Raw genomic sequence first — 23214 nt, 5'->3', positions numbered from 1 at the left:
CTCTCATCCGAGTCTCTCTCATCCGTTCCCACCAAACAGATGCGCCTCCCTTTAATCGGAAAGCTACTAATTTTACCCTTCGTTCCTCTGGTATTTCCATGTAATCAAAGAACCTATCGACTTCTGTGATCCAATCCAGAAGTCCCTCTATACCAAGATCTCCACTAAAAGTAGGAATATCTACCTTGAGTTTAAATTCATCATTATTCCTACGGGGGTTGAAATTATCTTGATTGTGCCAATTTCTACCGTTTCTGTCATTGTCGGGAAGAACTGGAGCACCACCAAATTCGAATTCATCATCACTGTCGTCGTCAAGAACTGGACGTCAGGACGTAGTAGCGACGGGTGGTCTATTGTGGTCGTCTCCTGCGATCTGCTGTGGATTTTCCCGGATTCGTGGGACAACCTCCCGTAACAAGGTTTGCAGTTGTTCAGTCACCTCTGCCAACTGCCGTTCGATGTTACGTGTGGTTGTACGCTGCTCATCGATTGCTCTCCAAACAGCTGGGAACCCCTGGTCTCCGTCATGGGGTGGGTTGCGACTGCTACCATCTAGGTTGGACATGACTGGGCGAATTCCTTGCTCTGATACCACCTGACGCAGCGTGGAAGCAATGAGAACCGGAGCTGGCTATGCAAGCACCGGGCGTTCGCTAGCACCTAGCGAATAACACGATTTCTCTAGGAGAGAGAAAAGGTGGCGAAAATAGGAAGAAGAGAACTTGAAGAGATTCTGAAATCTGAAGTAAGAAATTGATTAACTTTGGGAAAATAGCAGTATTTATAATACATTTGGGAATTGTAAAAGAACTAGGAAAGAACATGAGTCTTGATCTTGATCTTGATCTTCTTGGGCTGTCTTGATAAGGTCGAACCCTCTTGGGATTCTTGGGCTTGATCTTCCACCGTCCGATCTCCCTGGTTCTCCTTATGCATGAATCTGGGAGTCTTGGATTTCTTGATGCTTCTTGGAGTCTTTGTTGGATCTTGATTGAAGTCTTGAATTCTTGCTAATCTTGGAAGAGTCTTGATAAGCTTGGATTCTTGATAAGTCTTGGAGTCTTGAATTATCCTTTCTTGGCTTATCTTGGACTCTTGGCCTAGATTTAGTAAATAGTTTTGGCATTTTTGGTTTAATTTGCGATTGTCAGTAACATGGTTCATCTATCTTAGACTTCTATAATGTGATATAGTGATACCATTATTTGATTTGCAATTCCATGGATTTCAATAAGCACATTTAGTTTAGCATGCTAATCAATCTTTACTTCAAACCTTTTCTTACTCCAATATGGAGTGATCTCGAGCCCCTGTTTTCAGTTTAGTTAGATGGCAAGTTAATGATTTGGAAGGTAAATTAACTTGCTTGCTAGCCTTCATCAGTCTAAAGTGAGCACATATTGAAAGAAGTAAGGGTGTCAATGAACCGATTTTGGATTGGACCCAGTCGAGTCCGTAATAAATTTATATGAGATTGGGTTGCATTAAGCCAATATCTGGTCCATTGATATAAGATAGAATATAGGTGTTAATGGACCGGATTTAGGTTGAAACCAATCTAAATTAAAACGAATTTGAATAAATTGAACAGTCCAGACATTGAATTGGATCGATCCAAAATATTCATTGGATTGGATTGGACCTGGTCCATTTATAATGAATTCACATTGGACTGGATCAGATTGGACCAAATCCAGTCCAATTGACACTCCTAGAAAGAAGGAGAATAGAAAGTCTTAGCAGGACTTGTGGAGGTCTGTTACATAAAGAAATATGAACTATGTGGTAGAAAAGGGCCACATAAGAGAGGTTCACTTAGCATGTAAGGGACTGTCTAAATCAATGCTTTCACCCTATTGGAGATTACCACAACTTGTTTTGGTAACATTGGCAGGTATCAGAAATTTTGGGCGGTCCCTTTGTGTATCACCATCACGATCATCATCATCCAAGCCTTATTACATGAATCCTACTAATTTGCCTTTCCATTCGGTTTAATGACATATCTATTGCTAAACTATTGGTGCTTAATATTTTCTTATTACTTTAATCCATGTCCTTTTTGATCTACCCCTAGCCCTTTTAGCTCCTTCAAGGCTTCAACTTGTTACAAATTAACCACTTCTTACGGATGCTGGTGATGGTCTTCTATGCACATGATGAAACCATCTCAGTTTATTTTCTCACATTTTATCACCTATTGTTGTTATTCTTGATCATGAGTTCCTTCAAATGACTTCATTTCTGATCCTATCCTTTCTAGTTTTTCCACTCATCCATCTCAGCATATGCATGAATTTTTGCCATACTCATTTTTGGATCCCTTTCTGTATCCTTTGAGAATTTTGGTAGCATATATCATGCCAGTCCAAAGCAAGAAGCCATGTGAACCAGTAATAATTTGTCCTTCAGCATACATGATGGGCCAAGGTCTATTCACTGTTCACTACTTTTTCAGAGGATTTGCCAACACTGTCATAGCTCTTCATACAAATACAATACCGCAGATTGGGCCATTGGGGTGCCATTGCACATCTAGTAAATCTATCTTAAGTTTCAATGCTTCAACGTAGTTTCTTCTTCTAAATCAAGGTCATGGGTATATATTTAACTGGTCCATCATGCCGAAAAGATACTCTTTGACAGTCTATTCTAGCTCCTGCAACCACCATAGATATCCCAGGGCCATATTGCTGTTTATGTTGGAGAGAGAAACAAAAGAAGTGGTTTGTGATTCCAGTATCTCACTTAAACCATATTCCAAGGCTTCCTAAGATGGATAGAAGAAGAGTTTGAGTTTGATTTGAGTAGCCAGTTAGGAATAAATGTGAAAAAAAAAAAGGAAAAAAGAGTCATTTGACAATGGCAGCAGCATGGATCAAGCCTACTGATCTAATTTCACCAGCTTCAGGTGGTCCCTTTTTTGCTCTCTGACACATTTGACAGCATGAGTCACTACTCTGAAGCAACAAACCATGTGATTCCCAATGAGCAGTGGCCTTTAACAGGAGACCAATGTCAATTCACTATTCCCTCCATTTGAAAGGGAGGGCCAACAGAGTTGCAGTTAGCTCTATAAATGCCACATACTAAGCTCCACCAAACCTTCAACCCACATCCACTCATAGAGATTTTGCAGTGTTTTTTCTATATATATCACATATAAACCATGGGCATCCATTTGTTGCATGGGATATGTCGTGCCAAGAAATTTTGTCCAATGACCTATTCTAGATCCAACAACCACCATAGAATATGTCTCCAAAAGTTATGTTGCTGTTTATGTTGGGGAGAGACACAAAAAGCAGTTTGTTGTCCCAATATCTTATTTGAACCATCCTGTGTTACCCCAACCCTCCTCTTCAAGGAGTCAAGTTGACATTTAACAATGATGGCAACGTTAGTCTAGCCATTTGTGCTAACTCCAACCCTCTCCAGAGTTCAGAAGTGGGTAAACTACTAGCTACTTCGCTTGTAAATAACAATCTTTCTGAAGTCAACAAAGATTGTTATTTTTTATTATTCTACATATTCTCAAATCTGATTCTTCTGTGTCATCTTTAACTATTTACTGCTTACTAATTTTACTTGAAACAAAACATATTTGACAAGATAACTATAACAGTTTGGCAGCCATCTTTCATAACCTGCTACTATCAATAATATTATTACGCGGATCAAGAATTTTCAACTGCCCGGAATTCCCCTTGATTAAAAGGTCCTACACAGATTAACTGTCCTAATTACATCGTACAGAAGATATTAAATTCTTAAAATTTTCTACTAATTTATGTAAGAGAAAATAGGAATCTAACTCCTAAACAACATAATTTTTATTTCTGAGGCAGACGGGTCCAACCTGTTGAGAGAAAGAAGACGCCAAAAGCCCTAAGAGTTACCCTAGAGGTGAAAACTCTGATGGTCAAGTTAGCCAAGAGTTATGAAGGGTCGGACTAAGCAAGAAAGCAAATTTAAAGCTTAAGTCTGTGTGTATTTACCCTTTTATATCCAGAATTGCCTTAAAAGAGGGGCAGATGGGAACAGGTGGCGGTGGTTGGTAGTGGTTGATGATGGATGGCCAGGATGCATATGACCAGCGCCACTTGTCAATATCTACGGGTCAGTCAGATATCCCTACATCACTTGTCCCCCACTCTCGAGGCTGTAGTGGCTGAGGTCAGTTGGCTGGTTATGTTGAGGCCTCAACTTCGGTTGAAGAGAGTATGGTAGATTTGTGTAGAGGTGTCAGCCTCGGCTATGAAGCTCCTCTCAGTGGTTGTGTGGCAACTGCTCCTCCGTCCACCCTTCATGACAGTAAAGGATCATTCCAGGCCAAGGGTGTGTGACAATGGCCCGTGCATTGCCCATGCCCCATATGGGCATTGACATCATCCATTGTAGGTTCGTACACAGGATAGGCACCGGGGTTGACTGATTGAAGCCGTGCGCAAGACGACATGGGGGATCCAGTTAAACAGGTCCTTGAGCCAGAGTCGACAAGCAAACCAACCCCATCTCTTGGCGTCGTTTTGTCTCCCAAGGTTGGTGCCATGTGGAGCCCATTGGTTTGACCTATTAGGTCGGTTGATCCACAACCGTTGGATCAATTGAATATGGGCCATACATTTTTCCTTTAAATAAGTAGGTTGTTTGAACGAGACTTCACCATTTTCTCGAAACCCTTAGTCTTAGAGCTACTAAGGACACCTCGACTTTCCATAACCAGTTGGTCTTGGATTCTTAGGTAAAAAACTTTTGGCCTCAACATGTCGGTCTCGGATTTTGGTCCTGAAGCTTATGAACTTCCCGATTGGAGTGCCCCCAACAATACTCCTACTAACGATGAGTGCGACGGTAGTGACTTCAAGAGCTCCTCTCGGACATTTAGCGTCCATGTGTTGAGGGAGAGGGTCATGTCTCATGGGGCCGAGCGTGACTAGCAGATTGCGGACTCTACGAATGAGAGTACTAGCTACATGCAACCGAGGGCTGATGCCACTGGAAATGTTCTTGCGCTTCCTAAATTGGTAGACGTGGAAGAGACCGAGGGACCCATGATCGAAGATCGGGCTGAGGCTGAGCGTTAAGGCGTGACATTGGGGCATTATCCCCACTCCGTCTTAGATAGCATTCTTGGCAAGGAGCAAGTTAGGGCTTTGGCTGAGAAATACTATATTTCGGGGGGCTATAGGATTAGAGTCCCTTACGTTAGTGACCGGTCGTGGCTTGCTCCTGAAGGGAAGGTATGCGTCCATGAGCATTACTTTCACTTTGGGTTGTGTTTTCCCCTGCGCCCTCTAATCCTTGAGATGGATTTGGGATGAGATGGGTTTGGGAAATTGAGAGAAAAAGTTAATGGGTTTGGGATGGGATGGGTTTGGAAAATTAAGAGAAAAAGTTAAAGGGTTTGAGATTAAAGATACCTAAATGGATTAAAAAATAAATAAAGCAATTTACACAAATACCGTACCCATTATCATTCCTAGCAATTGCTAGGTTATGGAAGGAAGAGGAATCACGGAACTGCAATTGCTTAGCTAAAAACAAAGTAAATGACAATAGTACTTTATTTCAATCTCCAATGTCAGATATTAAAAATTCCATCAAGATAGGATGATAGATAACAGTTCCATTGTGAATTCATAATTAAAGGAAGGGGTAAGGAATGGCACTACTCCATCTTAGAGGTGATAATTCTTGGCCAGACGTGGTCCAGCCGAGAAATTTCTAAGCACGAGCCCAGGTTTTTTCTGAAGCGTACAAAATTCCAAGCTGAGCTTGGGTCCAATACTTCAAGTCCATATATATATATTAAATATTTTATATAATAATATATTATATTAAATATGGTAGTTGTCCTCTTAAGCAAAGCCTTATATAAATTAAAGCAAGGCTTTTTATTTTTTTTCTCTAAGCAATGTGAAACTTTAATTACAAAAAATAAAAAAATAAGAAACAATGTGGAACTTCACTTATTAATAAAGAGATAGGCAAGCCAAACCAAAGCCAAGTCTTGGAATTAAACAAGGGTGCCATAAGCCCAAAGTCTATAGCCAAACCCAGCCTAATTTTGGATTATGTAATATATTTTTTCATATATTATTCATTATTCAGTCTAAAGGTTTTTAAAATAATTAAATTTATATAGTATCTATTAACAAGTTCAGGTCGAGAATGAGAATGAATAATTCAGATGATTTCCATGCAATAGTGGCGTCACATTTCGGCTTCCAGCATCTCAAGTTGATCTCTACATCCAATGGCCGTTTGATGTCAATTTCTATACCATGCCTCTGCCATTTTCGCGGCAAAAGTAGAAACATCTAAATACAGCCATTGGAAATTTCAAATAGCGACCATGATGAACACAAAGATACCAAAAGAGCACGACCTTCTTCTTCAGACATTGAATCCTTTGCTTGAGAAGAAAAACCTACTTCACTGTCAGTCCGTCCTTTCTTTCCTCTTTCGTTTTTTTTTTACCTTTCTCTTACTCAATTTTATGTTCATGGTTCAAGTAGGTCAAGTGGCCCATGATCGGCCCATCGACTCTATAAGCCCAAATATTAAAGATGGAAATAAAGGACTTCACTTATCAAGGTTGAAGACCAGGTAGTCCAAAACTCTCGGTCAACCCTGTATTGAGAATTTAAGATAAGCTATGCCCAAGATGGCCCAAGCCCCAGTGAGATCGGTCAAGACCCATTAGTTCCAAGCATAGCCCTGTAGATGGAGCAAAACAGTATCTCATTATTACCTTCTTATGGTGGCTTAGCTTTTGCTGGTTGTAGCGGTGACTTGGGAATTGGGATCAAATCCCTTATCATCAGGGTTGGTTGGGGTTTGGGGGGAGGGGGTATGAGTATGGGGACAGGTTACCACTCGTTATTTGTAGTCCTTCAATTAGGTGCCGTGGCTAGTGGTGGTGATATGAGAGATGAAATTTAGCAAGTTGATCAAACACCTTCTATGTCTACAGAAATGAGTATGAGCAATTACTCCAAGTTATTTCTCAGCAGAATACAATTAGGACATAGTAATGGTCTGAACATACTATCAATTTTTGTTATCATCTGTATGTCCCTAAACCTAAAGCCCCTTGGCCGTACGTTTATGTTGGAGAGGCCCAGATGAAGCGGTTATGTTTGTGGTCCCAATATCCCACTTTAAAAACATCCTGCATTCCAAAACTAGCTTGTTAATTTGGGCTAAAGAAGAGTTTGGATTTCGATCATCCAATATGTGACTCACCCTAATATCCCCTGAAAAGAAATGTCTTTGTTGATCTCACATCTTATTTCATGGAAAGCAGCTTCAATGACTGGCCAAGAAAATAGATGAACCTAAGTTCAGATATAGCCACCAATTACACGTACATAGATTCTTTTGGAGTAGAGGAAGTAGAACAGAAATCTCTCCTTCTATGAACGTCATTCAATAGGAAAATTCCATTCTGATTCTAACTTGCACCTTCTAACGGCTTAATTCCAAGCCCTCATGCATTGTGATATTAAGGGACTAAGGGCATATTTGGTTGTCAAACTAAGGTAGAATAAAATTTAGGTAATCATCATTTGAAATTTTGAAAGTAGAGGAACAAGATTGATGCATTAATGTATTAATACATACACAAACCACAAGGTGCTCTGTAAATACCGTGGTAAAACTATGGTCGACTGGTTATAGAAACTTCGTGTGGATAGATCATAGATAGCAGCATCATAGGGAACTTGGGAACTCTTCATGACTCTGTCTTAAAGTTGTAGTCGATGTTACCATAGAATAGCATGTGCTGCTGAAGAACCGAGAGCCCCCAAGGCCAAGGGAATCTTAAGCCCATTTCGCCAGTTGATTCCGAATTTACGAGTGAGCTACATATCTAGAGTACTATCTTAACCTAATTCCACGCATCATTTCATTTAACCATCAACGTTCTTTACAATCCACAAGATAAGAAGTTGCAAATCCCAAGCGTAGATTTGCAGAAGCAATAATTAAAGAAGAAATTAATTTAAATATATATATATATATATATATATATATTACAGATGAAAGAGAAGGAAATTGTTATTTATGTCTTTGCTCCCGGTTCCTGTATACAATACTCGGTTTACATTGGTGTGGCAGGTCGCAAGCATATGATTAATTTTCAAAATGAGGGAATCCCTTTTTTCATTTTCTGAGTGTTTGATAGTGATGTCGTTTTTTGAGAAAGTGGTGCTACGTGGGTGTTATATCAGAGAAAATGGTACTTCAAATTAACAATACCCTCTTGTTTGATATCGTTTTTTTAGAAAAAAAAAATGTCTCTAGATCATACCTTGAAAATCGGAAAAGTATGGCTGGAATAATGTCAAATTCAATGTTTTCTGAAAAAACGATACATTGCTGTCAGCGGTGCAATCATGTGGCTTCATCTTGGCCGTTAGATAATATAGACCATATTGAAAACGTTGCTGCCATCACTGATACCAAACAAAATCAGTGCTGTTTTTTCAAAAAACTGTCTATGTGGCACTACCAATTCCAAACAAAAAAATAAACACCATTTTCTCAGATTTCAACTCTACATGCATAATACCATTTTTCTCATAAAACAGTGCAATGCTCTATCACCTATGCCAAACACCTACTAAGACAATGGGCATTAGTTCACAGGCTGAAAAGTTGGAGATATTGGCTTCAATGATAGCCCATCCTCTGTTTAGCTTTGACTGCAATGTCCATCTTTTAGATCCGAAGCTGCAAGCTAAAACAGCAATCCTGTGAGGTTGAGCGAGAGACAACATCAACCAGCTGAGCTAGAAGAATTGATTTCTCCTTGGTTGGCCTTTCAGAAGTTGTTGGGTTAGCCACTGAAACGTGAAGTCAGATGAATGAAAATGTCTTCTTTGCAAGGAATCGTAAGACCACCCATTGGATGATCAAACTCAAACTCTTCCTCAGCCTGACCCAACAAATTTTGGAACCAAGGTTAGTTCAAATAGGATAATGGAACAACAAATCTCCTCTTTTTACTTTTCAGTCTCACCAACATAAACTGCAAAATGACCCTTAGGAGCATCACCCATTGTTGCTGCAGGCAATTGGGTCCTTGCTGACAGAGAGTGTCGGAGAAGCTCCTTTGCATGAAGCATACCAGGCAAACGGATCCTCGTGGTGTTTTCAAGGTTAATCAGGAAGGAAATACTAACAAGATATTGATCCAAAAGGTGTGATATGGGGGAGAACACAAAAAAGTGTTTGTTTACACGATAGCTAGGCGAATTGAAGTCCTATATAAAACATATAATTGGCTTTCGGCATGTGCATCATATATATATATATATGGAGACAGAGAGAAAATCGTTTGGACAGAAATGTAGCTCAAGTGAGAGATTTGCCCAGCGAGAACGAGAGAACTAAATTGTGCATACCTGGGTGAGGTTCCGTCACGCACATATGAAGTCACATGATCTTGCCTAACCTGCAGTTCATTAATTGTCATAAATAAATATATATATATATATATATATTTGTGGGGACTGAACAATATATGTTGTAGCTCAAACTTAATTACCAGCACATCATGCCCAACAAATCCCACTTGTGTAGACATCATGGGTGGACCATGGAACGGATTATCTATATATCACCAATCCTATCAAGTTTCAATTGGTGATTGTGAAGATCATCAGGCGAGAGTTACTGATTGGCAACTAGGGGTCGGTTGGGTCCTCTAAAAAATGACGTTCAAATCGAAGCGCTTCCTTTGGATCTAGCAATGTGGGGACATCTGTACGTTGCAGCCATTACAGGGGAAGGTTAAGTGTAGAGGGAGATGGGGTGACGATGACATTACATGTGTTGATTGTTCATGATCAGTCAAGTACGTACTAGTAATTTGAGCAATCCAAAAGCCTTGTAATGAGACCAACTCATTACCAAACACAAAGCCTGTATTATATATTAGTTGGGGGCCAAGCCCAAGGTTTTCATAGACAACACTATAGAGAAGCTTAGACTACTGAACTTTGTTTTGATCACTTATGCTTTCCGACCATACATCTGTGGTGACCTGATCATTCACCTACATGTGTTAACACTTGGGCCTGGCAGTCTGGCACATACAGTTTACCGTCCCTACCAACCACAAGTGTTGGTAGTGGCCTGATAAATGACTTGTCTAAGACCAAGGACCCCTCCAACGAGGACTAGGAGTCCGGTGCCCAACATTGTCATAAATATATTTTGAAGCCATATTAATTCTCCAATTCCCAACCTTTCAATCAAGTAACCCAACTTATTCAAATGGGTCCTCCTTAGTCTGTTATTCAAGCAACAGGGCCTGGTGAACTGTTGCAATTTGCAAGGATAACCTAGCATGACCAATCAATAAATCTTGCTTGATATCCTATTTGGGAGCAAAGCTATGTGAAACCGTCATGACTCACATCAGTTAGGTCAGTTAGTGGTGCCCAAGTTTTACACTCTTGTATATATATATTATGTGTGAGACCCAAATATACCATCTCACGCCACAAATTCACAAATTCTATCCTCTGTTCTCAAAGCTTTCTTTGATATCCAGAAATCCAAGTATAGTTGTTCATAGAGGCCATATGGGTATCCGTTTGCCAGGAATTACTCATGCCAAGATGATTCTCCGACACTCTCTTCTTACTGCAAACCATACGACTTCAGCGACCATAGACGTCCCTAAAGGCCACCTTGCTGTTTATGTTGGAGCAACCCAGAAGAAGCGGTTTGTTGTACCAATATCCTATTTGAACCACCCTTCGTTCCAAAAGTTGCTAAATCGGGCTGAAGAAGAGTTTGGGTTCGATCATCCAATGGGTGGTCTCACCATCCCATGCGAAGAAGAGGCATTCATTGATCTAACATCAAGTTTGAATGGTTCATGAGACGTAGGGTAGGGATCAAGAAAGACAAAAAGGAAGTCTAGATTTTGTAAAGCAGAGATGTAGCAAATTACATGTATATAGAATTTTGTAGAGTTAAGGAAGAAGAAAAGATTCGATGTCTCTTCCTTTGAGCATTATTTAATAGAAATGTTTGTTTTTATCCTCATGGATTCTCAAACAATAATCCCGTCTTTGTTCTCTTTCTTCTGATTATTTATAGATAATTAGGGTGATTTTGTATCGGGTATTAAAAAAAAACGGGGTCATAGACCCGTATACAAGATTGGGAATAAAATTGCTTGGGAAATCAGCCAAGAAAAAATGAAAGGATGGGAGGTTAATCCGTCTTTGGGTTCCCAATTCCAGCTATCAAGGGGTTGACTATTATCAGATTTTACTGTGTATATCTATTTCTTTTGGAGTTACAAAAAATATTGGAGTCATCATGTCAAGAGAATGGAGAAAAAACTTCAAAGATTTTTTTTTCTCTGTTTTTGGTTGGAAACCTCCATAGAAATGGAATATTAGAGCTTCACCCGGTGGGACTAGAATCCTTAATCCTTTCAGAAAGATCATGCCCCAAATTATGCAGACTAGAATCCTTAATCCTTTTATGGACTTAATGAAGTTTGGATGATGTCCGAACCCCTGAAAGAGACCAAATTTTTTAAGTAGCTTATTTAGAGAATGTGCTTCCATATCAATCTTCTGATCTGCCATGATAAGGACTATTGAATACCTGGCTAAGGCATCCCAATTTAGAGGCTAATGAAAGGTCAAGCCTGCCAAATCACAGACATGACCTCACTCTTTTAACCTTCAGAACGCTGAAGGATTTCTTTTTGTTGTGCCTGGGATTTTTTCTTGTTTCCTTGGTTTTTACAAAAAACATTCAAGATTTAAGTTTGAAAATTTGTACCTATGTCCACAAATAAACCCCTGCAAAATTTACCAAACTCAATTAAATAATACAGCACTGGTGAACAAATTGGTTTTAGTATCATCATCATCCGAGCCTTATCCCATCTATATGGGCTTGGTTACATGTATCCTGTTTTGCCATTCTCTTCCGTTTTGACTATATCTATCATCAAATTAGGTTCCTAATCTGAGTATATACTTGTGGTAAAATAAAAATTGGAAATACCCTTGTTGGTCTTGTATAAAATTGAATTTCACATAGGCCTCGTTTTGCTAATAACAGATCCCTTCTAATACATCATTTTTTTTTTTTTGTTACAAATTTTAAGAAGAGACTTAAAAGCTTGTCACTAAAGTTAAAAGTAAAAGATTGCAATAAAAGGCAAAATGGAAAATTTTGTTACTGAATGATGTATCCATTGGGAGATTGATTTTACTCCCTAATCCTGTACAGACGAAAATTTACATTGCAGAGGCAAGTAAAAATACTTTGCAAAATTGTTGGAGAGATTGGTCCTAAAGTAATTCCAACCTGCTTCCCTTTCAGCTTGAACATAATGTCTTCCTTTTTGCTCAGAATCTGTGATTTGAAACTGCAATCCTGATTGCAGTAAAGAAGACAATGAGCCAACCCATGTTTCCTTTGACTGGAATAGTTGATCTTAAATTCCTCCTCGCATTAGCCACTCAATTGAGATGCCAGACCAATGAAGGTTTCTTCTTTGCAAGGAATTGTCAGACCACCTGTTGGGTGCTTGAACCCGAACTCTTCCTCAGCCTTATTGAGCAAATCTTGGAATGAAGGATGGTTCAAGTAGGATATTGGAACAATGAATCTCTTCTTTTCATTCACGCCAACATAAACTGCAAAGTGGCCCTTTGGAACATCAGTCATTGTTGCTGAAGGTAATAGGTTCCTTCTCAAAAGAGAGCGCTTGAAGATCTCCTTGGCGTGAACCATTCCAGGTACACGAACAGCCATGAGTTGTAATTTCTTTGGAAAACAAGGAATAGCCAGATATTGATCTCAAAGGTATTACTTACTGAAACAAAGAAAGCTTCAATACCAAGTGTAGGGGGTGAAGAACAATACTGAAAGGATACTCTTATAGCTAGGGGAATGCCTCACATGAAACCACATGAATTTGCCCCCAAGTCAGTGTCAAATATTCAAGCTGAGCTAGGAGCTAGTGAGCATATTGCCACATCATGTCCTTCAAATTGACTGTGTAGTGTCTGGTCATTGGCAATTGGGTCAGTCAGTAAAGCTAAGGGACATGCATCATCCAGGATCACATGGCTTTGTTCTTAATTTGAAACCTACATTGCCTTGGTCATCCTTAAATCATTGGGTCTCTTCAAGGATTTCCACGGCTTCTCTCTCTACTGTTTACAATCCACTAAAGCAAGGCCCAGCAAGCCCATGTGAAGGATACTGAAACACAGTTACACTTACACAGGGTATAGATATGAATACAACTTGAAGATCAATGAATCAGAGCTTGGACCTAAATTAAAAGCAAGAAAATCGACTGAAATTTAACAGTAAAAGATAAATGTATGAACCTAACATGGTGCCATCTTCTTTTTCGTATAACTTATCATTGATCAAGTTGCCTGGGGAAACGTTAGGCCCTGAGTGTCGCAGCATGTGTAATAGAAATGAAGAACATAACGTGGACATTGGTATACTTGGTAGATATCATTAATTCATCATCTCAATTAATTTAAAGAAAGCTATATAAGCATCATTGTTCACCTCCTTCAGAGTTGCTAGAATTCTCTAGTCTCTTATTCTCATCTTACTTTCCTGTTTCTTCTTGGTGAAAAGAAAAACTCTATGTATTAGAGTTTATCATAATGAGTTATGATAGACTTCAGCTTCACCAGGCCATCTGCAAAGATAAAACGACGGGCCGTATATAGGCAAGCTGAAAACTTTCATTAGGCCAGCCAAGGCCAAAGGCCCACCAGGCTCGGGATGGGTCCAAGGTGCAACTGCTAGACTAGATCATCTTAGGTTCCAATCAGACGATTGGAATCCAGAGTCCAGAAAAAAGAAGATGATCTTGGATCAGGCTTAATGGGAGCAGAGTTGTGGGCCCCAAGTATTACACAATACCTTAAAGAGAGGTCCAAGACCTAAAAATACAAACCAAATCTATCAAATCTTAATCCATAACAAATTCAACCCTGATATGCTAATGAAATCTCACAATCGGATAATACCATACCATGTATCCATGTCCCACGCCTCTCATTTGGAGGGGTGCTCTTAGTCATCGGAAATAAGCCCACATAGAGATTAGTATATAGAATTTTGGTTTTAGAGAGGGAAGCCGAAACCTTTTAGTCATTGGTCTTCTTTCACCAAGATGAAGAGATTTGATTGTGACAGCAATAAGAGATAGGGAGAGCCGGAGAGGGAAAGGATAAAAAAGAAAGAAAAAATGATATGACCTCTGACCTCTCCCAAAGAGCTTTGGGACCCGGCTATTCCAGTCTTGTGTTTGCAACTAGTCATAATCAAGGGACGCCTGTTTATCCGTCAACTCAAGTAAGGTTGTAAACTCTAGGCTGTTTGCCAAGTGATTGGGCATTGCCTATTTTTATCCTCTCAATGCAGATAAATCATTGGGCATTTTTTTTCTGGGTCTGACCCAAATGAAGACCAAACCAAAACAAGGACAACAGATCTGGAGGCAAGCCCATGTGAACCCTCATGACTTGTGTCTCTAACCAAGGCCCCCACTCAGCTGCCTCTTCACCACTGGTTCAATATTTGACAGGGATTGCTTTTTAATCGTTAATTAGCTTCTTCCATATATACATGCATATACAAGTCCAAGATACCATCTCACCTTCCAAATACTCACAAATCACAACCTCTATTCTTAAAAGTTTATCTTCTTCAATTCCTTTCTGATTTCAGAATAGAAGCCATGGGTATCCGCTTGCCTGCTTTGTTTCATGCTAAGATGATTCTCCGACGTTCTTTCCTGACTGCAAACCACTCTACTTCCGCGGCCTTGGATGTCCCAAAAGGTCACTTGGTTGTTTATGTTGGAGAGACCCTAAAGAAGCGATTTGTGGTTCCAATATCATATTTGAACCACCCTTCATTTCAAGATTTGCTAACTCAGGCAGAAGAAGAGTTTGGATTCCATCATCCAATGGGAGGTCTCACCATTCCTTGCAAAGAAGATGCCTTCACTGATCTCACATCTTCCTTGAATAGTTTATGAGAAAATGGTCAAATTTTGTAAAGCAATGATTGAGTGTAAATAGCTTTTTTGTAAAAGAGTCGGAGAAGAGGGAAAACAAGTTCCTTCTCCTCCCTGAAAATTATACAATAGATTTTTGTTCAATTATTTTTTCGTTTTTTCACTGACATAATTCTAACTTTATAGATTCCCTCAGAGTTTGAATGGGTACCAAAAAAAGTATGGTACCTAAAAACTGAAAAGCAATCTATCTACTAGTCTGACATCCATTCAAGTTCTCATCATTTTCTGAATGGTTAAAGTTTTTCAGGTATTTAGAAATTGCGAAAGAAAAAAGAAATATACAAACGAGGGAAGATTACAGACTAAGGTACTATCAAATAAAAGCAAACTCTTGTCAGCACAAAGGCAGGGGTTTGTTTCACCATTTCATGGTCCCAGATTACAACTGATGTGATTTATTCAAATTCAGCTTGAATTCATATAACAATTACCGATTTCTTTTGGTTTTGTCATCCCATCATAAATTCCTCTTTACATTTTTCTTAGCTTCATAGAAATTAGAGTTTCAGAGATATAGAGTTTCAGGTATCATATCTTTCTCCATTTGGACAATTTTGCTGCATTTAAAAATGGTGATGAGTGAAAGATTCCTTGTTTGAGGAATAATTCGCCTATATGGTATCCATTAAATTAGCCAGTGTGTGATACATTAGCTGATAGTTGGGGGCTTGAGGCTTAGTGTCCTAATTATCAAATGCATTATAGCTGGGAAATGGGAATTCGGGCACTTTAGTGATGGACACATACCCAACATTTTTTTTTTTTTTTTGCAAGCTGAGGCTTATGCGTTCATAAATCATAAGTGAAGTGCTTGGGAAGAAGGTTGCATCCTTCTGGATTGAGGGAGAGAACTTAATTTTTTTATATTTTGGTATATGGGGGAGAAAGCATGAATTACTACTCCAATCATGAAACAACAATATTTTTGGAATTTATAAATAAGAATAACTTTTCAGGATTATTAGGGGCAAGCTATCCCAGATAAATGTAGCTCAAATTCTCCCTTTTTACCAAAGAAACACTGAGAAAAGCAATAAATTTGGAAAATAGAAAAAACTGGTGAAGGAATTTTTGGAGAAACCAAGGGAAAGGATATCTAACCCAATCAAGCACTATCCAGTCCTGAATTTCGATGTAATTAGTCGAACTCATTAGAAATTCGCGAGAAAGATCAACCAGGTGTTAATTCCTAATTTGAGAGAAAGGTCATCTTGGGTACACAAAATATATCGTACAATGCTCCTCTATCTTATATTAATTCCGCCACTAATTTTTGGCTTCAAAGTAGAGAGGATACCATGCATGAAACAAGATGGTTTGATCAACAAAAGATGAAAATGAGTTATATTGAATGATTTTGTATTGGGGAGATTTACTCCCTAGTCATGTACAAAAATAAAATTATACATTGGAGTGGCTAGCAGATCCTTTACAAAGTTGAAGAGATTGATTACAATGTCAATGTGCTTTCCCTGTAGCTTTGAGCATCATCTTCCCATTCTCTGCAAACCAGAGAAAATTAAAGCTTGAATACCAGTTCTTTCTCCATTCAGCAGCTTTGAAATATATTGCCTCCCCACTTGTTTGTAACCACTAACCAGTCACCAGTGTGGTTTAAACTTGCAATCTGGCGATGTTGCAGCAGAGAATGTCAACCAAGGTGCAGATCTGTTAATTCTCTTGATTGACCTCTTCACTTCATTTGAGGCTCCTGCATTCCTCTCCTCTCATGATCACTAGCCACTCAAACGAGAAGTAAGGTCGAGAAATTGATCTTCTTTGCAAGGAATTGTAAGACCACCCATTGGATGGTGGAATCCAAACTCTTCCTCTGCCTGGCCTAACAAATCTTGGAAGGAAGGGTGGCTCAAGTAGGATATTGGAACAATGAACCTCTTTTTTTGAGCCTCACCCACATAGACTGCAAAGTGGCCCTTGGGAACATTAGCGGTTGGTGCAGAAGGTGAAATAAGAGAACGTCGAAGAATTGCTTTTGCATGAACAATTCCAGGCAATCGGATACCCATGGCTTCTGAGGTTACTTGTAGAAAAGAATGAATGACTAATATGAATCTCAAAGTTTGCTTCAGTTCTGAAAGCACCTAAGTGAAGGGCTAAACCAGAAAGAACCGATGAACTTTCATTCGGCATGTGGGTAGTTATATATAGAGATAATATGTAGCCGAGGCCAGCCACTTGAGGAAACATTATTGGGCATGTGGTGGGACTGACTGTGTTGTCGATCCTTTCATTTGTGTTTTGTGAAGTAACTGCTTGACTGCCAATTGGGTCTGTTGATGAACCTGCATATCTTAAAGGGTCACATGGCTTTTGCCTTGCAACCAGTGGACCGGTTGAAGATCTCTCTCTCTCTCAAAAGTTATTCATCAACAGACCCATGGTACAGAGGCATGGACCAAGTGGCTGGCTACAACCACAAGCATGCACTTGACAAATAACCACATATCCATGTGATGGTGTTGGAACAAACACAGATTCATTTTGAAGGCAGATTCAAGTTTAAATTGGGCCTACTACTTACAGACTTAAAAGCAAAGTAAATGATGATTGAGATTTGTGCAACAACGGATGAATGCATCAAGCTAATAGAGTAACATCCAATGTTTCCATGCAACTTCCACAACAAACATACATTATTATTATTATTATTATTATTATTATTATTTGTAAAAGGCATATTACTATTATTATAAGCTGATCCATAGAAATACCAGACCTAATTTGGTTAGAATATTTGACCAACAAGGACCGCTAGACAGACCTACTTTCATGTCACTGTCTAAATCCAAGATGGCACTACGCCACTACCCACTAGGTATATAAGCGTCGGTGGTCCTATCTTGCAGATTTATTGAAAACTTCTCACGTATCTCGCTTTCTCAATTCCAAATTCTTTGTTCCTTGTAAACCGTTGTCAAGGCAAAACAGTTGGTATATTGCATTTCTAGATCAATCGTTGTTCTCTTTTAATTTGACTAGACTCCACCCAGGTGTCACTATTCATTCATCCACGATGCAGTCTTTGTCTATGTCTATGTCAAGTAGATCCAAAATCAGCTTCTCTAAAAGATCCAAAATCACCCAGGTGTCACTGTTCTCTTTTGTTCTGTGCGATGCATGAAAATCTAAAAGATTTAATAATTTTATTTACTATTAATTAATATTAAATTAATAATCAAAATTTGATGTTAATTGACTAAAAGTATTCAAAGTTATTGTTAATGTTTATAATTTTAATAATTGTATTTTTTATTTAATGTTGATTTATAGAAAATAATTATTATTAATTTAATATGAATAAATATTTTTATTAAATTTAGTTTTATTAATGATTTGTAGTAATTTTAATAATTGTTATTATTTTTATTATTTTTAAATGAAATTTCAATTAACTTTAAATAAATAAAAATAATTACAAAAGTTAACATTTTTTATTAATTTCACTAATAATTAACAATTATATAGGAATGACTACGGAGTGGGTTCAGGGCGGGGTACCCCATCCTTATCCCTGCCCCATAGTCAAGACACTCTACTTCATCCTCGCCTTGTCCCCGTGTGTCAGGCAGGTTCAAGGCAAGGCAACCACTCCCCAATGTCGAGCAAGTTTAAAGGCAAGGCACTCCACTCCTCATCAAGGATGGGGATCCTCAAATTTCCTCGCCCCGTCCCCAGTATTGGGCGGGTTCAAGTAAAGGTGTAAATCGGGTCGTGCTGTGCCGACATGGCACAACTCGCATGTGGCCAACACAAAGTGTGGGCTATGTCGTGCTAGCCCATGGGGTGTCATGGGTCATGCCTCCCCCCCTAGGATAATTTGGGGGATCAGTTTAGCACGGCCAACGGCCCGAGTCCACACGGACCCGTGCCATACCGTGGGCTGGGTTGGTCCATGTGCTGAGCCTTGGGCCAAGCCAGGCCACAGATCAGACCAAGCTATGAGAGGTCCATTTAAAAAAAATAGAAAAAGATGTTTAAATTTTTATTTCATATGATTTTTGATGTATATAGTTGTTTATATATACAATTAAGCCCATTCATGTGCCTGGTAACCCAATGGCTCGGCCTAACCTAACTTGTTATTTTCCAAGCTTGGACAAGATTTCAGCCTCGTGGGCTCAAGCTCGAGGTTTCTTAAATATGCCCAACCTAATACTATTACATATATAAAAAAGTACTTATGTTATATATAATAAATATAAATATCTATATATATGTTTCTTAAATTATTAATAAATATCAATTTACTATTAGGAAATATAAATTACTTTATTAATTTATTAAATTATTACTAAATTAATATAATATTAGTTTATAAAAGTATATTGAAAATAAGACATTTTGTGTACAGATTAGGCTTCGGGCTCGGGCTCAAACTCAAGCTTCATGCTTTATATAAGGGCTGGGCTTGGGCTTGCATATTTTCTGTTGATTAAGAGGCCCGTGTTAATTATAAAATTATGATTTTTTACAAATTAAATTTTTTATTTAATTCTTGTCTAGTATAAAAAATATAATATTTCTATATATATTAATATAAAATTTGTTATTTAAATATTATATAATAATATTTACCATATATGCATATAACTTCCAAGTTGAGCTTATTAGGGTTATTTGGCTTGGGTCCTATCCGCTAAAGCCATCATTGGACTTCAAAAGTTTGATACTCAATTAGATTTCGAATCTAATTATCCCTGATAATGTGTGGGCATGGTGCATATCTCAACTAGACCTAACTCAAAAGAGAATAGTTGCTTGAACTTGCAAATTTATAGATCTAATAGTTGCTTAAGTTATAAACAATTGTTACTTTTTATTAATTATTAATGTAATTAATAATATTAATTAATTAATACTGTTAATTATTAAAACTATTGTGATTATGAAAAATACTATTAATTAAACTAACCTGTACCCGTATGGGTTGTAAAACCTCAAAACCCATTCTTCAAGCAAAAAAACCTGTCTCATTGTTGTCATTCAGGAGGGTAGGGATGGGTACCCACTGAGTATGGTAAAAATTGCTATCCCTAGTTTAAATGTTGCATTCACTTGTCACTATATCAAAGTATGAATTGCCATACCCAATTATTAAAAATATTATAATTATATAAATATAATTAAATGTAATTTTTTAAAAATAATTCCTGTTAATTATAAAATAACATATAATGTAATTAAATGTAATTTTTTAAAAATAATTACTGTTAATTATAAAATAACCATATGTTGATTTTTCTTAATTATAAAATAATTATTTAATAACTATTGTAATTACTAATACTTCTAATTAATAAATACTGCTAATTACTAAAAATACAGTAATTATTTAAGTGTAATTAAAGGTAATTTTTTAATAATTTTAAAATAACCATATGTTTATTTTTTTAATTATATAAATAATTACTGTTAATTTTCTGATAATTATATAAATGTAATTACTGTTAATTAATAAATAATATTAATTATTTGAAATACTGTAATTATTTAAATGTAAATAAATGTAATTTTCTGATAACTACTGTTAAATAATTACTGTTGCTTTTCTGATAACTACTGTTAATTATAATTAAATACTGTTAAGTAATAAATACTGTTCATTAATTATAACTAAATACTGTATTTAATATTAATTAATAAATACTATTAATTAACTAAGTACTGCATTTATCGAAAATACTGTTAATTAATAAATACTGTAATTTTTAATAAGTACTGTTAATTATAAAATTACTGTGTGTTGATTTTTGTTAATTATATAAATTATTACCGTTAATTATACAAAATAATTACTATTAATTTTCTGATAATTACTTATAATTATAATTAAATACTGTATTCAATACTATTAATTAATAAAAACTGTATTTTCCACACTAATGTTAATTATTAAACATTATAAAAAATAATGTTAATTACAAAAAATAGTTACTGTTAATTTTTTAATAATTAATATTAATTACAGTTTATTTTTGTTACTTTGTTTTTGGCTATTTTTTTGAAAATACTGTTATTTAATTTATTGAAAATACTGTAAATTCAATTAAATACTTTAATTATTAAAAATTATGACAAATACTATAATTTTTAAACATTGTAATTGTTAAATTACTGTTAATTAATAAATACATTATTTTTAATAAATACTGTAATTATTAATACTTGTAATTAGTAAATACGACATTATTAAAATACTGTAATTATTTAAACGTCATTAAATGTAATTTTAAAAAATAATTACTGTTAATTTTCTTGGTTTTTGTAAATACATTTTTTAAAAAGTAATATAAATACATTGTTTTTAAATAAATACTGTAATTAACAAAATACCGTTTTATTGAATATATTGTTAATTTAATTAAATACTGTAATAAATACTGTATTTTTGGTAATTATGTAGATTATTAAAAATTATGGAAAATACTTTAATTAAGAAAAATATTGTAATTATTAAATTACTGTTAATTTGGAAATACTGTAATTATTTAATTGTAATTTAAAAATAATTACTGTTAACTACAGACCTACAGTTGACTTTTGTATTTTTCTGATAATAACGTTTATTAATGACTGTTAATTCTATTATTATTGATTAATTGATTACTGCTACTGATTTTATACAACCTATGATTCACTGTTAGTGCGAACCGTCCGAAACACGGGTTCGTCGCGCTCGTCGTCTTTTTTGCCCGATCGTTAAAACGGGTTTTATGAGGATCCGATTATTTGTTTTCATTTTTTATTACCGAAAGGCATGCTTCCCTTTCAGTAAATCTTGTTTTAGATCATCCTCTGATCTATGAAGGGTAAAATGGAAGTGAGAACGAATCTGAATCTTAGCATCCAAATTCCTATGGAAACAGAGACTCGTTAGGAATGTTTGTGTGCAACATATTGAATGCTAAGGATCAATCGGGTGAGCACAGAGCAGGATTCCATCCTTCCGAATAGAGTATTATAATATTAATTTTGTGTGTTGTGGTTTATAGGGGGCTTAATTTAATGGGATTAATGACGAAGATAGCAGAAATTCATGGAATTTTTGTGGTTTGCCTATTATAGCCCAAATTAACGAGATTTATGGGGAAGGCTGCCAAAAATTAATGGAGATTAATGGATTTTTGACCAAATTTGAAATTCAAATTAACGAGATTAATGCCTTGTAGGTGGAATCAATGACATACATGGGCGGGAGACACTTGGGAAGTTCATAGCAGAAACAGTTTTAATATATATATTTGTACTCTTTCCAAATTAAACTTAAATATGAGGATATATATTTTGATGAAACTCACCCAACCAGCACATCTGAACGCCTTCCCTTACCTTACCACCTTAACTTGGCAGACCATTTATAAAGTTATTTTCTAGAGTTGTATTTCACTACTGCGAAAAGCACTGCAAGTTTTTGTGCCTAGCCCCATGTTCAACAATCTTTTGCAAAATATTTGAAACCGTAAAGATCCTTCCACCGAAGAAAACGCATTCCGTAGAGCGAAGTTTCTGCGACCTTAAGCTTGACATAGAAGAATCTTATAATGGCCCATTGAACCATTCTTGTCTATGAGGGCCCATTGCCCTGTGATTTACTGATTACCGAAGGATATGGTTAAATGGTTAATAATTGGGCGTTTAGGACAGCTGAATTATAGTGCACCAAATCATTTAAAGATGAACAAAAACTTCCTTGTAAGTGGAGAAAACAAATTATCGACCTTTCTTTCCAAGTTACGAGAAGTGATTGTCTAGGATGAAGAAGACATGTTTTTGTTTTTTCAAAAATCTGATTAATCGGATTTGAATCCGACCCGTTTCCATCGAACAAAGGATTTGGATATTATATATTATTTATAGAATGAATCATAAATGACATAAATATTTTTTAAATAATAAAAATGGCTTGAATTTAGACTTTAACTTAGCCTCAAATAAAAATATGATTAGGGGTGGCAATTTTTCACCCAACCCCCTGAACCCACTCACTCCACCCAATATCTAATTCACACAATCCATCTATTTACTTGGCGGGTTGGAAATTGGTTGATCCCCATCGGGTCTATTTAAATGGATTGGGT

The 23214-nt window shown here is 36.7% G+C and overlaps 3 protein-coding genes and 1 pseudogene across 3 annotated transcripts; 2 read left to right on the top strand and 2 right to left on the bottom strand.

Annotated features, from left to right (window-relative positions):
* Positions 1-10437: 10437 nt before the first annotated feature.
* Positions 10438-11077, top strand: LOC104607463 (auxin-induced protein X10A-like). The gene has a single exon (XM_010273100.3). It carries the CDS (start codon positions 10491-10493, stop codon positions 10905-10907), a length of 417 nt encoding a protein of 138 aa, XP_010271402.2. The 5' UTR covers positions 10438-10490; the 3' UTR covers positions 10908-11077.
* A 1106-nt stretch (positions 11078-12183) lies between these two features.
* On the bottom strand, positions 12184-13103 carry LOC109115434 (auxin-responsive protein SAUR21 pseudogene; annotated as a pseudogene).
* Positions 13104-13615: 512 nt separating this feature from the next.
* On the top strand, positions 13616-15199 carry LOC148791324 (auxin-induced protein 6B-like). The gene has a single exon (XM_088888916.1). It carries the CDS (start codon positions 14771-14773, stop codon positions 15071-15073), a length of 303 nt encoding a protein of 100 aa, XP_088745042.1. The 5' UTR covers positions 13616-14770; the 3' UTR covers positions 15074-15199.
* Positions 15200-16453: 1254 nt separating this feature from the next.
* LOC148791323 (auxin-responsive protein SAUR23-like) lies at positions 16454-17581 on the bottom strand. The gene has a single exon (XM_088888917.1). It carries the CDS (start codon positions 17140-17142, stop codon positions 16852-16854), a length of 291 nt encoding a protein of 96 aa, XP_088745043.1. The 5' UTR covers positions 17143-17581; the 3' UTR covers positions 16454-16851.
* Between the last annotated feature and the right edge of the window lie 5633 nt (positions 17582-23214).

This window comes from Nelumbo nucifera, chromosome 5 (genome assembly GCF_055504915.1).
Source record: "Nelumbo nucifera cultivar China Antique chromosome 5, China Antique-T2T, whole genome shotgun sequence".
NCBI classification, from domain to species: Eukaryota; Viridiplantae; Streptophyta; class Magnoliopsida; order Proteales; family Nelumbonaceae; genus Nelumbo; species Nelumbo nucifera.
Note: the sequence above shows the minus strand (reverse complement) of the source record. Positions and strands in the feature narration are given on the sequence as shown.